This window comes from Beta vulgaris, chromosome 2 (assembly GCF_026745355.1).
Source record: "Beta vulgaris subsp. vulgaris cultivar EL10 chromosome 2, EL10.2, whole genome shotgun sequence".
Taxonomy (NCBI): Eukaryota; Viridiplantae; Streptophyta; class Magnoliopsida; order Caryophyllales; family Amaranthaceae; genus Beta; species Beta vulgaris.
Window position 1 is genome coordinate 808893 of NC_079203.1, and position 15928 is coordinate 824820.

A 15928-nucleotide genomic window follows, 5' to 3' on the forward strand; every position below is an offset into this window, starting at 1 on the left:
CGGAGGGAGTATCTTTCATTCAATAATAAAGTGGCGCCAACGAATAATCAAACACCTTTCACCGCAAAAAGAAAAAACACCACAGTGAGAAGAATGGCTGCACTTGTTGATAGAATCATATGAGAAATTTCATGGGCGTGTGTCTCACAAAATCTGCACCACATACTGTATCATGTCTCTCCAAAACTTTAATTCATAAGCAAAGATAATTCTACAGCAACCGGAATTCATTCTTAAAAACTCTATCCAAAACTTTCAAGATGTAATCTAAACACAGGATCCAAAAATAAAGGATGCGAATTACACCCTAGTTCATTCTCCTGATAAGCTCATTGATGAAGTTCTCACGGTTTCCAGCATCTCCACCTTCAATGAAGTGGTTCCTCTTCTTCTTCAAACCGCCCAAAGGAGCCTTGAGCTGGAATGGCCATAGGAAGTTGTTGGCCTGCTTGAAGTGAGGTCCTACTGTAATGATCTCATGGATGAGATCCTCCACACAGATGATGCCATGCTTACCGAGAGTCTGCAGACAATAAGTAACAGAAGATCGGTAAACTCCATATCCAAACATTAGTAAAAATTACAAAGATGTATATATCGACACGAATCTAACAACACCCACGTGACTACATTATTCCTTATAACTCACAATAGATGGTTATGCGATAATGGAGTAAAAGCTAATGTTGCAATAGAAAAGGACCAAAGGAAGCACAAGCATCGAAGACAAATTATACTAAGAATGATCGGTAAAGAAATTGGTGGGAGAAAAAAGGTATATTTGAAAGGCAAACACATTCATTCTTCCCTTCTTTTTCTTTCCTTCCCATTCACTCCCCTATCACTCTTCCCTCCATGGGACTAAGACCAAAACTGATCATAATCAATTAAAACACTAATCCATGTTTGGTCTTGGAGATCTCACATATTCCCATCAATAAATACCATCACAGAACTATGTTCCAACACCAGCAGTCAGGCTCCGCAGTACAGGAGATACTTGGAGAGGAGAGCACAACACCATTAGTCTTGAGTCTTGACTATATATTTTGGTATCTCTTTGTCCACAGTCAGCAAAAGCAAGATAACATGCAAGAAAAAATCAACATTGACATATATAATAAGAGGCAAAAGTCCAAAACCATTACATTCTCGACAATGGAGTTGTCAGTCAAAGCAATCCTTTGCTTGTCGACCTTCCCATAACCCCTTTTGTAGATCAATTCCCTGACACTTTTCAAGTTAGGGTACCTGCAAATAGTAGGGTTTTCATAAGAATCATAGGAAAGCCAAGCTTCTTAATGGACAATGACGAACAATGAAGGAGCAAAAGTATACCCATAGGTAACGAAGGGCTCAACTCTGTGCAACATGTTCAAGGTTGCCTTGTTAACCTTCAAGAAAACACCATTGAAAATCTGCAAAGGCAAGGAAACATTAGACAACAACAAAACAACACATGGATTAAGGAAGCAATAAAAAGCTCAACACTTTTACAAGAGATCAGAAATGAAACGACCTAGCCTAATGTTAACTGACAAGTCATACAGCAGTGTATGATGGAAGTCAAAGAAGCAAAAACATAAGACAGCACATAATTCTTAACGGAAAATAATCAATTCAGTCCATCAAAGTAAATTGCTTCCAAAACCAATCTCTTGCAATGAAAACAACGAATAAAATGCATAGCAGCAACTACATTATGGCAGGAGGAAGACAGAAAAGAAAAGCTGGATCAGCGAACAAATACCACAACCATAAAAAAGACTAGAGGAGTTCAAACAGATAAAGAGATACAGCATAAAGAACTTAATTTCAGTATAGTACCTGTCTCAATCGGAGAAGCTGCAGAATCGACCTTGTTTTTGGGTGCATGGCATTGATACTGAACACACAATCAAAGATCATAGAAATGTCAAAACAACATATAAACAATCAAAGATCACATAAATGTCACAAACAATCTACAAATAATCAGGGCTTCAACAGCAGATACAAATAATGACTCACCCTCTAATACGAATGATAAAGAGGAGCTTAGCCTCAGGCTCGACATAGAATCCACCCTTCAACTTAGCCTCTCTTCTCAGGGAGATTGCCTCTTTCTCCTGTATATCAATAAAAAAAAGTTGCATTAGAAACCAAACATCATGATCAACTGTAGGTAGAGACACAACCAGTGTCACAAACCTGATTTTCGTACTCCTTGGAGTATTGTTGAGCTCTCTTGAAGATGATCTTCCTGTTTTCTGCTCTCTGCTTCTTCTGGACATCAAGCTCTTGCTTCTTGGCCAAAGCCCATTCTTCCTCCCTTTTTTGCTTCTTCAAAACTGACTCTGGAACAATAACTTTAGTTGCCTCTTCACCCATCTCTGCTCAATCAATGCATCATCAAACCATTTAAATCCAAACTCAAAATAACTAGATCAAACAACATAAATTCTATCCATTCAAGAATATCATAATCAAGTATCTCAGAAACAAAACCCTTGATTTCAACTTGCTAATTAATGGCAAAATATAAGGTCAATGTTACAACTAAAGCTAATCAACAGAATGAAATCAAATCACTAATAAATTGCCACATACTAAACCACATTCCATTAAAATTAATATCACCCAACCTACTTGATCATTTCCCCCACCCAGATAGTCATTTATTCCAGATTTCAGTCACTTCAAAAAACGATTGGATTAACAAGCAAGAACAAATTAACAATCGCATGAAAATATTGCGCAAAAATTTACAGATTATAACATAAAAATTATTATCATTTGATAGCATGAAACAAATATGAATTAACAAGTTATACCAAAAATTCAAATCATAAGTTTATAACATGTAAATTATCCCTAAACAATTAGAATTAAAGGGCATAAACAAACCTGGAACGAGGTTTGAAGATCAATTCGAGCCTCGGAATTCCGTAAGAGTGAAAAATTTAGGGTTTAGGAACGTTGTTGGTTTATATACCATAGGTAGTTTAGGGTTTTTTTTATACTAATGGGCCGAAAATGTTGGGCCAGTGCACTGGTATTATTATTATTAGGCGTTATTTTGGACGGAAATAAAATGGTACTCGTAAAAAGTGAGTAATTAGTTGAACTGAAATTAATTTTTTTATTAGTTTAGGGTCTGTTCTCTTCGGCATAAAACAGCTGAACTGAACTGAACTGAATCGAACTGAACTGAACTGAATTGAACTGAACTGAATTGAACTGAACTGATCTGAACTGAACTGAAATAAATAGTGATATGTGAGAGTAAAAGTATTGTCAAGAGCTGAACTGAACTGAACTGGTCTGAACTGAACTGACCTGATCTGAACTGAACTGAATTGAACTGAACTGAACTGAATTGAACTGAACTGAATTGAACTGAACTGAACTGAACTGAAAATAAGCTGGGGAGAACAGGCCCTTAATTCAAAAGATAATTTTACTATGGTTAAAAAAATTATAGTCTCTATAAATTGTGTAATTTGAAACATTTTATTTTTAATCATAGATTAATATTAAGTTGACTTTATAAGTAAATTATAATTAAAATTTATATGTTAGTAAATTTATATATTGAAATTTGTATATATTAATTGATTTTATATTGCACAAATCTTTGTTAATGGAGATATCACAATATCTAAGAAAGAAAGAAAGAAATAATAATCTAAAAGGAAACTAGCCTTTATCTCATTATTCAACTTTTTTTAAGTTTCAACTAAATCGGGCATGATTTGTCTCTGGAAATAATGGGCTTAAATTTCAATAATTATGGTGGCTATAATTTTGTTTTAGCCGTTGAACAACAATTAGTCTTATATGTACATGATGTGTGCATTTAAATACATGATAAAAAAATTAGAAATTGCATAGTATAGGTTTTGATCCCATGACCTCAAGTTCATGTACTAATGTTTTAACCACTAGACCAAGTTGTATTTAGTATTATCATATAAAAGTACAATATTAATAACTGAAAATTTTCTTACCCGGGACATAGCCCGGGCCTAATAACTAGTTTCTAAATTATTATGAGTGTTATTATTATTGTTTTTAGGTAGTGTTTTATTAAAAGGCGTGGAGAAGAACGGTACTTCACTGAGTGTTGTATCTTTATTGTCACGTGTTCTCTCAATTTATTTTACCTAAAAGAGTTGAGAATATATTTTAACTTTTGATCCCCTAAGAGTAACTTTGGGTTTGTTTGGCGTAGCTTTTGAGGTAACTTTTGAACAATTATTTTAGTGTTCAGTGAAATAGCTTTTGTAGGTAGCTTTTTGCTTTTGAGTAGCTTTTGATAAAAGTTAAGATTCTAAGTTTTAGAGTAGCTTTCGCCAAAAGTTACCGTTTTTGCATATTATTTACCCATTAAAATTTTGCCAACAACTAATTTTACCGAACACTTATACTTTAGACATTTAGTTTTACAGCTAAAAGCTAACATCTATCTCCACAGTTAAAAGCTCACAATTCACAATTGAAAGCTAAAAGCTTACAACTAATATTACTAGCATTTTTGGCACGCGATGCGTGCGTGCATATGTTTTAGCATTTATTTTGAGCACACGTAGGTATTTAAAAAGATGATATCATTAACTAATGCTTAATCACAATTTTATGCGCAACATAATGTGGAATAAAATTATCATTTTAAAATTGACATGTTTTTACATGTAAGACCATATATTTTGAACTACTGTGTTCTTTAAAACAAAATTATAATGAACTTAATATGTTTAAAGGGTAGAGTGTTAATGTTTTATAACTATTATCACTCCCTTACCATTCCTTATATGATAGAAATTGTCAATAGTAGGCAATAAGCAATATTTTATGAGTGTATAAGTTTGATATTCTGTAAAATAATATGCGGTGAAAATGTGATGTTTTATACTCAATATTTGGAAACCATGCATTTTTTAATTGAAGATTCTCATTTTATCAATGATCTTGATAATTTTTTGTGTAAAACTTTTCATCAAATTCATTTTTTTTACTTGTGTCTTAATTAGGTAATTATTTGTTTTAATCTTAGCTTGTTTAATATGAAAATAGCTTCTATCTTCTTTCTTTCCTAATATTTTCTTTTTCTTAAGGGTATTTTTGTATTTTCAAAGGAGGACGTACTTTATTAAGAAAGAGCCTTCATATGCACGCGATGCGTGCGTTAATTTCAAAATTTGTTATTCTATTAGATACTCCATTCGTACTTTATTTATGATTAAACTTAAATGTGAAAAATTCAACAGTTAGATGAATTTAGATATATTAATTCGCTAATGTAAAAAAATAAAAAGGTTGTGAGTGATTGTTAACATTAATTTTTTGTGAATGAATATTGAACAGAAAAAATAAAAATAATGAGTTGGTTTAACTGAACTAAAGAATATCAAAGGTAGTGAATGTTCAGACTTTTCATGTGCACGTTATGTATGCTAATTTTTTTTTATAAGGTATAAATATTTTGTCCATTTAATTTTTGATTGAAGTATTTGATGCATATACCATTTTAAACTTGTTTTAAATGGCAAGTTGGAATGAGAATTTTTAAATGATTTGTTTTTGTAATTTTTTTCATTCCATTAATTAGATCATTAAGGGTATTTTAGTCACTTCAAAAGAGGACACCACACCTCCTCCCTTGGCTTATATAATAGAGATTTTTGCCAAACGGGCTCTTTAATTAGTGGTTAGTGAAAATGATATTTGGCTAAAGATGTCACATCATTTTCCTTAACTGATTCCATATTTAACCAACTTTTCTTTAAAGGTTTAGCTAAACTATTCATTGTTTGGGTAGGTTCCACAACCACTTTTTCTTTTTTATATATAAATTATTACTTATTGAAAAGTTATTTGTTATGCAGGACAAGAGTACCATGGAATTGTCACCATCTGTTCGTGAATGTAAAAACATAGATGAAGTTTATATTCTCTATTCTTTGGGGAGCGAAGCGCAAACCGTTTTTTAATCAAATTATATTATTTGGTCTATTTAGCCAAAGCCAATTTGCTCTACAGTGCAAATTTGCTTAGCAAAGCAAAGCTCCATCTTGCACTCCAATGGTTTAGCAACTAACTAGACATTTTGCAAAATTATTAACAAGTCTTTTTTTTTTTTTTGCATAATTGGAGTTGCTCTAACAATCTTCTTAAAATATTATGGAGTATACTCTTTGATCCAACACATAAGTATTAAATACTTCTAGATCCTATATATGCTGGGAGGATGAATTAGGTGGACGAGGGTAAAACTATATGGATTCAAGGATGGTTAATACTACTAAGGGCATGTTCTCTTCGGCATAAAACAACTGAATTGAACTGAATTGAACTTATTGGAGCTGAACTGAACTGAACTGAATTAAATTGAATTAAATTGAATGCAATAAATATATAAATAATATTTTAAACAATAATAATATGAATATTAAATAATAATTATAGTGATAAGTAATAATAATGAATAATAATAATAATAATAATAGTATTTTGGATATTTTTAAATGATAGTTATAAATAAATAACATTAATAACATAAATTAATAATAATAATAATTAATGATAATAATGATAATTAATAATAATTATTTTATATTATTTGTATTAATATATTAATACTTGATGATGATTTATAATAACAATAATATCTAAGAAGTAAATTAATATTACTATTTTAATAATTAGATTTAATAATATAAAAATATTTATTAATAAAAATAATGATTGGGTTGGACCGCGAAAATAACATCATAAAACGTCTTGACGCGATTCGATTGGTTTATGGGCTAAAAAAAGTGGGTTTATTTGTGCTTTGACCTAAACCATGTTCCTCATAATAATAATAGTAATAATAATGAGTAAAGCTATAATAAAAAAAATAATGTATAGAAACAACAACAATAATAATAATACTTAATAGTAATGATATATATTTAAATAATAATAATAATGATAATAATAATAATAATAATTATAATAATAATAATAATAAGAGTAATAAGAGTAATTAGTAAAATAAATTATACCAACATAATAATAATATTTAACAAAATGGTTATAAAAAAATGGAGCTGAACTGAACTGAACTGAAAATAAGCTAGGGAGAATAGGCCCTAAAACTATTTTCATTGCGTATTATAATTTTTCCTTTAGGTTCCGTTTGGTAGATAGTAAAATATTTTCCATGAAAATGAGTGGCTCCAATGGAACTCTCCACTTTCCAAGTGTCATGATACTATTTGTCCAAAAATATTTTACTTTTGCAATTTTTAAACTTGTATATCTCAAAAAATACGTTTTTTAAAAATTAAAAAAAATACCAATATTCACATATTTTTATTCTCTACAAATAGACATTCTTTCCTTGATTTCTTTGATTATGCTTTTCTTTGTAGATTTAGATTTCATTATTTATTTCATGATAGAGTAGTTTCTTTTATCTATGGTTAAGTGAACCCTAGTATGATTTAATTCATGATTGTTTCTTTAAATTCTCATATTTTGTTAATTGTTCTTGCTTAATTGATTGTGCATATTCCAATACTAGATTAGGGATAACTAGTATTATTCTAATTCCATTGTCTTCACTAGTAGAAAAAGGTCAATTTGCGTCGCCCCATTTGCGTCGCACAAACACGGAAACGACGCAAAAATACTATTTGCGTCGCATGCAACATTGAATCGACGCACAAGACGAACGATGTGTGTCGTATGTAACTAACGTGCGATGCAAATCATCTATGTGCGTCGCATGAAGCCCTCAGTGCGACGCACATAACAAAGTAATCTGCGTCGCACTTTATTCAAGTGCGTTGCATAAAGTAATCTGCGTCGGACCCCTTGGCCCATCCGACGCAGATCAGCCCAAAAGCCCCAACCCCTTGCGCGCGATTCTTAAACCCTTCTCTCACCAGTTCAGGGCCTCATTCTCTCAAACCCTAAAACACTTCTCCCTCTCGCGTCTCTCTCCTCACACCAGAATGGGGGCTTCATTCTCTCAAACCCTAAAACACTTCTCCCTTTCGCGTTTCTCTCCTCACACCAGAATGGGGGCTTCATTCTCTCAAACCCTAAAACTCTATCTCCCTCTTGCGTCTCTCTCCTCACCCTCAAACTATCTCTCCTCACCCTCAAACTCTCTGTCTCCGGCGACTTCTGAACAACGACGAACTCAATCGACAACGACGAACTCAATCGACGAACTCTTTCTCTCTCCGGCGAACATGTTCGTTTTCTTTTTCAATTTTTCAATCTACAATTTCGGTTTTTCGTTTTTTTCATTTTTTCATTGTTTAGATCTACAATTTCGTTTTTTCATGTTTTCAGATCTACAATTTTTTCCTTCGTTTTTTCATTTTTACATTGTTTAGATCTAATTTTTTCATTGTCTTTCGAGTTTTATCTTTCTGAAATTATTTTCTTCTGTTTTTTTACTTTTTAGATCTGATTTTTTATTGACTTTTTTTTTCTTACTTTCATTTGCAGATCTGTTTTTTGATTTCTCTGGAAGTTTTCTTCGTCAGAAATGGAAGGAAATTGATAGAATTTTGCGTCTCTCTACTCTAGATCTCTGATTTTTTATATTATTTTGTGTTTGAGTTGTAAATTATAGAATTTTGGTGGTTTAATGTTTTGTGTTGGAGTTGTAAATTATAAAATTATTGAATTTTGTTGGTATATATTTTGTTGTGTTCAATCCTACTTCGATTTCAGTTGGTAATTTTTCTCTCAATCTTCTACTCTTCTACTGTTCTAGAATCATCTTTGCAGTATATATTATAGGTCTAAAAATATTTTTTTTTATTAAAATACTAATTTGCGTCGCACATAGCCCGAGGTGCGACGCAAATCACTAATGTGCGTCGCACCCTAGGCAATGTGCGACGCACATTACCCTCTGCATTACTCTGAATTGGGCTGGGATAGCCATCTGCGTCGCACCGTATACGAGTGCGACGCAAATAGCTGAACCATCTGCGTCGTTTCCGCATACGACGCAAATCGTTTCTGAGTCATTTGTGTCGAGGGCTTTGGCGTCGCACCAGAGTCCGACGCAAATAGGCGCCTCATACATCCGACGCAAATCGCCTATTCTGTACTAGTGCTTGATCACCACGGGAGTTGAATTTTGACGGATTTGAGTATTTCAATTATGGACATGAAGTTCTCCATGGGAGTAGGTAGAATGGATTGTTAGGAAGTTAAAGTGTCGCGTTCAATGTCTTTAATTTACATGATTCCACGGGAGTAGGCTTGAATGCATATTAGAGAAGCCATAGATACTTGGGAGAGGTTTATGGTACTTTATAGGGTGGACTTTTTCTTGTGAACAGTTAATTGATTAATTTGGGGTAGGAATTATTTTGTATTACTTCATGCTAGTGGGGATACTTAACTGTAGAGTCTTTTATTTATATATTGATTAGCATAGTTATTTCGACGATCATTGATATTAATCTCCTTTAGTCTTACCATTATTTAAAGGCTAATCATAGAACAACTTTCTCTCTGTGGGATCGACCCTGACTTACCCTACTACATAGTTAGGAGGATTAGTTAGGTTATTTATTTTTGTTAGGTGCGCGACACGCCTATCAGTTAAACAAGTCATCTCATACTCATTTTAAAAAGTCATTTCATTCATTATATGGTTTTAAAACTTTTCCATTCATATATCATCATTAATTTTGATTGAAAAATCAATAATGGTATGGAATAATAAATCTTCATGTCAATAATCTTCTTTTTTTTCACTATATGAGAAAGACGTAGATAGAATGTTATTGAAAGAGGAATGATGACCCGTGACACATATACGTTCTTAGGAACGCTTTTTAATATATTAGTATAGATATTGATTTTAATATTGATCGACACCGCTAGTAAATTAATAACAATGATATATCAAATATCAAATATAAAAATACAATAACTCCAGACATTACTTAAGTTAAGTACGAGTTCATTCATCATACAAGATTAAAATTTACTCATATTCATATTTAGAACTCTCCTTATTATATTTTGCTCACTTGAATGGTTCCAAATAAACAATGAGCATAAAAATAGTTGTGGATGTACCATGCTCACGATACAACCGGATATATGATATTTGTAGGTCTAATACTCCCACTTGGAAAAGCATACATCTAAATCCTACTATCTCCTCATTGTAAAGAAAAGGTTTCTACTCCTACTAAATCACACTTATTTGGAAGAACCTAGTTCACATTCTTAAGGTCAAGAATAAATAAACAAGAGTACAATAGCTTCCCACGTAACATGTGGCCAGGAGCCATGCTCCAACGTAGCAAGCAACCTTGCTCCTCTTCTTCTTCCTTCTCTCCCTAATAATTAATATAACCAATCAATTTGTTATTTGAGCAACTTCTACTTTGCTAAAACCACCCAACAAATAAAATGGCAATTTTGCAAGCAATTCTTCCATATAACCCACCATCAAAAACCTCATTTCTCAGTACAAACACTAAAACCATCAGAAAAAATCCAACACTTATTAATCTCTCACAAAACCCATCAAATTACTCCCACCTTCATAATAACAATCTTAAACACTCAAATAAAAAACCCAATTCATCATCATCATTATCTTCCACAAAATCTCAGGCAATTGCAGCAGATAATGTTACAGTTGAACCATCATCTGCTGAAGAAAAAGAAAAGAAGAATGAAGAAGATGATAATGTGTTTGTGGGTCCCAGTAGTCAAGCAGAAGTCAGAGGAGAGAGAGAGGTAGTAGATTATGATTGGACAGAAGAATGGTACCCTCTTTATTTAACAAAAAATATACCAAATGATGCTCCTTTGGGACTCACTGTGTTTCATAAACAACTTGTTTTATATCGTGATGCTTCTGGTCAGCTTAGATGTTATGAAGATCGTTGCCCACATAGGTAAAATTTTAATTCTATTTATTTACTTCAAATTTTTCCTCATTTCTTTGTTTTACTAAGTTATAAGTTTGCTTTTAATTTTTTTTACTAGTATGAAGATTTTTTAGGCAATTTTCTGCGATTAAAGTGATGATCTTTTATTAAAGTTTTATAATTTGGACTGTATGAAGTTAATGGGTAGTTTTGAGGTAATTTCAGGGATATGAAGTTTTTACTATATGAAGTTTTAGGTAATTTAGGGGTAATTTCCAGGGATTAAAATGATGATCTTTATATTAAAGCTTTGTAATTTGGACTGTATGAAATTGATGGGTAATTTTGAGGTAATTTCAGGGGATTAAATTGATGATCTTTTAGAATTTGTGTGAAGATTTATGTTGATATTGTAAAAGAAAAGAAAAGAAAAGAAAAGAAAAGGATATGTACTTATTAAGTTGTTATCTGTTATTTTAGAGGTTTTCTGCTTATGGTAAATTTATCTGTAAGGCTCTGTCATAGTATTGTTTTAGTCCATTTGCCAAAAAAGGAAATAGTACTATGAGATAATTATCTTGTTTTAGTTGTTGAACACTTGAACTTAAAGAAAACTTGAGAAGGTTAAATTCTTGGACTGTACTTTGTAAAGTTTTGATTTTTATCCAATTATGGAAAATGCCTCACATAATGCAACTCTTAATCGAAAACTAAATTGGATAAAAAATTGATCATATCCTAGATAGCATCTCAAAAAAGGGAAAAATTGACATTAATAAAATCCCATCTAATTTTTTGATTAACTAAATGTAATCACAACTTTATAGGATTGTCTTCCCAAATTAGTCCTTAGTGAACTATAGCCTGAAAATGACTTTATTCTTGCTTGCTTTTATGAACTTTTCATATACCACTTAGTCTCATAATTTTGTAGTGTTAGTCTTAGGATTTGTTAGATGTGGGATTAGGACATCGCTCTTGGCAAAGATGTGTTGAGCTAGAGGTGGCCATTGGGCGGGCCTAACGGGACCCAGCCCTGAACCGACCCGTTAAAAGACCAGTTGGGCTTGACCGCTAGATGGATGGGCCTCAACCGGCCCGGAACGGAACAACCAAACAAGCTCTTATTGGCCAAATTGATGAGTGAGGAAACTGGCCCGACCCTAGCCCTGGACCAGACCTTGAACCGCATTCGACCCTGAACCGACCCGTAAACGTACTCAACACTCAACCGGCCCGTCAAACCATTCGAGAAAATACATGAAATACTTCATCCTCGGCCCAGTTTTCAAAAACACTAGTGTATATGAACGGTATTGAAAACTATTCATTGTAAATGCTAGTGCATATACAATTAAAATTTAAATATCACAGTGCAAAAAAGAAAACACCAATTCGTTGGGCCAAACCAACCCGACCCGACCCCTCAACTGAACCGGACCGAACTGATTCAGTTTGAGAAAACCCAACCCTGAACCTGAACCGGACTGGACCAGTCCCGTTCAGGTTCACGCCGAGTTGAACCGGCTCGGAACCATCCCGGCCCGTAATGTCTAGTTGGAGCTGGGAGGGTTGGGAGTGTTGTCAATTGTGTTAGCTGGGGTGTTGAATTCTTTGTGGTGGTGCAGGCTTGGGATGAGGAGTGGTGGCTGAACGCGGAGGGGAAGTTTTAGCATGTTAGCAAGGGGTGGCTAGCAAGGAAACAAAAGCATTGAGCTTCACTTGTTTTATTAAAAACTTCTAATGCATTGAACTAGCTTTTGGCTTTCATCAACTTTCATCTATTGTATCAAGTATCAACTATTTTTTGCCATACAAAACCTTGAAACATATACACAATGTCTTGTAATCTCATGATATTGATCTCAAGGCCTTAAATTTTGAGTGCACAGGGTTTTCATATTGCTAGAATGGTGACTGCAGAAATGTTCGAAACAGTTTATTTTGAAGGAAAAAAAATTCAAAAAGATGCTGATCTGTTACATGATTATTGCTTTAGATTGGCAAAACTTTCTGAGGGGCAGTTGGTTGATGGGAGATTGGAATGCTTATACCATGGTTGGCAATTTGAAGGCGAGGGCAAATGTGTGAAGATACCTCAGGTCAATACAAACCCCACCATCCTCTTATTATTCTTTTGCCTAGAAATATCTCTTCCTTCACAAATGCATGTTTCTAATGAATTTCTGTCACAAATTTGCACTAGCAGCTTCCAGCAGGAGCCAAAATTCCTAAACAAGCCTGTGTAAGAACGTACGAAGTGAGAGATTCCCAAGGAGTTGTGTGGGTGTGGATGTCCCAAAGAAGTCCACCAAATGGCAGCAAAATCCCTTGGTTTGAAAACTTTGCAAGGCCAGGGTTTCAAGATATCTCGACTACACACGAGCTTCCATACGACCACTCCATTCTCCTCGAGAATCTCATGGATCCCGCTCACGTCCCAATCTCCCATGATCGGACTGATTGGAGTGCAAAACGGGAAGATGCTCAACCTTTGCTTTTCAAAGTCACTGAGAGAACGGAGCGAGGATTTGCTGGCTGGTGGGGTAAAGAAAGTGAGAAATCTTTGCTAAACTTTCTCAGGTTCGAGGCACCATGTGTGCTTTCAAATAGTCGAGAGATAGTTGATGAGAAGGGAGAGAAACACTACTTCAGCGGGCTCTTTCTTTGTAGGCCATCAGGGCAGGGAAAATCCATGCTCATTGTAAGGTTTGGAACCACTAGAAGATCACCTCTTGCTAAATTCTTTCCCACATGGTATTTCCATCAAAATGCTAGTAAGGTGTTCGAGCAAGATATGGGCTTCCTCTCGTCTCAAAATGAGGTTTTAATCACAGAGAAACGCCCAACGAAGGAACTGTACTTGAATCTGAAGTCTTCTGACACCTGGGTTGCAGAATACAGGAAGTGGATGGATAAAGTTGGCCATGGGATGCCTTACCATTTTGGGCACAGTACTATTTCACCCCCTGAAATTCCAGCAGTTATTGAGCACGCTCCAGCAGGCCTAGTTGCTTCACTCTCGGCCCAATCACCTGCTAAAGGTGGGGTCGGGACTATGCATGCTCCAAATTTGGCTAACAGGTATTTCCGACATGTGATCCATTGCAAGGAATGCAGTGGCGTTGTGAAATCCTTTGAGACGTGGAAAAAAGCCCTTTCTATCATTGCCCTCGTTTCTACTGGATTCGCCATACTTGTTTCAGGGAGGCAGTGGAAAGCTCTACTTTTAGTCACCACTACATTGTGCTTGGCCGGAGTGTATGCATGCTCGGCTGCAATAGCATTGAATACAACGAATTTCATACGAACACACCGGAGGCTGTAAAGTGTGCTGAGGTTATGATTTGATAAGATCGAAGTTACAGAAATGCTCAGTTCAGAATGAGTCTGAATTTTGTTCTGGAAGAACTGGATTGATTACTGAAGATTTCAGGATCTGTGTTGTACAGAAAGCGCCTAGGAAAGAGATGGTAGGTACTAGGTAGTGAAATATTATGTTTTTTATTCTTTTGATTTGGGTCTTTGTACAAACTTATGGAGTGACTGGTGTCAAAGCAAAATCACCTATTATGTGATGGATTATCAAGATAAATTGACGGGCAACAAATAAATTGTATGGTTATTACTATCTCTGCTTTTTATGTGTTATGCTGTTTTTTTTTATTAGTAAAAATCAGTTTTGATCAGCTTCAATCAGTAAAAATAAGATATAATCAGTATAATTACTTATTTCAGTAAAAATTAGATGCATTGAACATTACCTTAATACTACAGACCAGCATATTAGAACGACGAAGAAACTTTGCCGAGACAGGTAAAGTAATTTGACATACCCTCAGAATTTTAAGAACAAGGATGTGGTGCCATAATGGCAGATCAAGAGTTGTGACCCTCACAAATAGTAAAAACTACCAAAAGAAGTAGAGAAAGCACACAGTAATATAGTATAAATTATCACAGAGCTAGTATTAGTTTTATTTACCTCTAAAATGCAGAAGAATACTAGAAGCAATTCAAATTCCTCAGTTCAGAGAGAAGGAATGAAACGTTTTCGATATGGTAAGGTGACTCTTATATTGATTTAGATTAGTATGAATCTATGATTTGAGTTAATATATGAGTTTTTATGTAACTATCACTATAGATTATTGTTGAGATTAATGTTATTAATATATATATAAATAAATTAAGCTTAATGTACAGCTGGACATAGTTAGTTGCAAGTTGTTATAAGTTGTTAGAAAGTTGTTATCACTCATTGTATAAATATGGATCTTTCTTGATTAAGGAAGTCAGATTCTAGAGAAATAAGATTACAACTTCTTTCTTGCATATTTCTCTCTCTAAATTCTTCTAAATCTCACATTTAACATTGATGAGATTCTTCATGGTATCAGAGCTTATGGACTCTGAGTCAGTGATTCCGCATTTTTCTCACTGATTTTCTTGATTTTTTCTTTCAATCTTCCTAAATTTCTTCATCTTTTCTTCTTTTCTTCTATTAAATCATGGCAAATTCTTCTGATTCTATATCAAAATCAAGCTCAGAAAATGTTGTATCCAGTTACAACGACCCTTATTTTCTATCAAATAGTGATAATACTAATCATTCTATCACAAATCATACTTTTAATGGCAATAATTTCATTAATTGGAATCGTGCTGTTAGAATTGCCTTGATTGCAAGAAATAAACTCGGATTTCTTGATGGAACTTTACAGAAACCTGCTATTGATTCTGCTGATTATCAAAAATGGATTCGAAATGATCATATGGTCATGTCTTGGCTTTCCAATTCTATGGAGAAGTCGATTGCTGAGAATTTCCTGTTTGCTGACTCTACTTATCAATTCTGGAATGAAGTAGTAGAAAGGTATGGCCACACAAATGTTCCTCAGTTATATAATCTTCATAAAACTTTGATGAAAGTTGAACAAGGCAAACAATCAATTGCTGAATATTATAGTAAAATGAAAAGAGTTTGGGATGAGATTCATGTTTTAGAAGGATTTCCTGATTGTTCTTGTGGAGCACTT

At 33.9% G+C, this 15928-nt stretch overlaps 2 protein-coding genes across 2 annotated transcripts; one reads left to right on the forward strand and one right to left on the reverse strand.

Moving 5' to 3' along the window:
- Positions 1-85: 85 nt before the first annotated feature.
- Positions 86-3046, reverse strand: LOC104905981 (60S ribosomal protein L7-2). The gene is made up of 7 exons (XM_010694652.3): positions 2887-3046; positions 2191-2372; positions 2011-2108; positions 1828-1885; positions 1339-1418; positions 1149-1251; positions 86-523 (listed from the first exon to the last, which is right to left on the reverse strand). Exons 2-7 carry the CDS (start codon positions 2368-2370, stop codon positions 308-310), a joined length of 735 nt encoding a protein of 244 aa, XP_010692954.1. The 5' UTR covers positions 2371-2372; positions 2887-3046; the 3' UTR covers positions 86-307.
- A 7200-nt stretch (positions 3047-10246) lies between these two features.
- LOC104905980 (protein TIC 55, chloroplastic) lies at positions 10247-14520 on the forward strand. The gene is made up of 3 exons (XM_010694651.4): positions 10247-10916; positions 12889-12991; positions 13099-14520. The coding sequence occupies exons 1-3, from the start codon at positions 10423-10425 to the stop codon at positions 14215-14217; spliced, it is 1716 nt and encodes a 571-aa protein (XP_010692953.1). The 5' UTR covers positions 10247-10422; the 3' UTR covers positions 14218-14520.
- The last annotated feature ends 1408 nt before the right edge of the window (positions 14521-15928 follow it).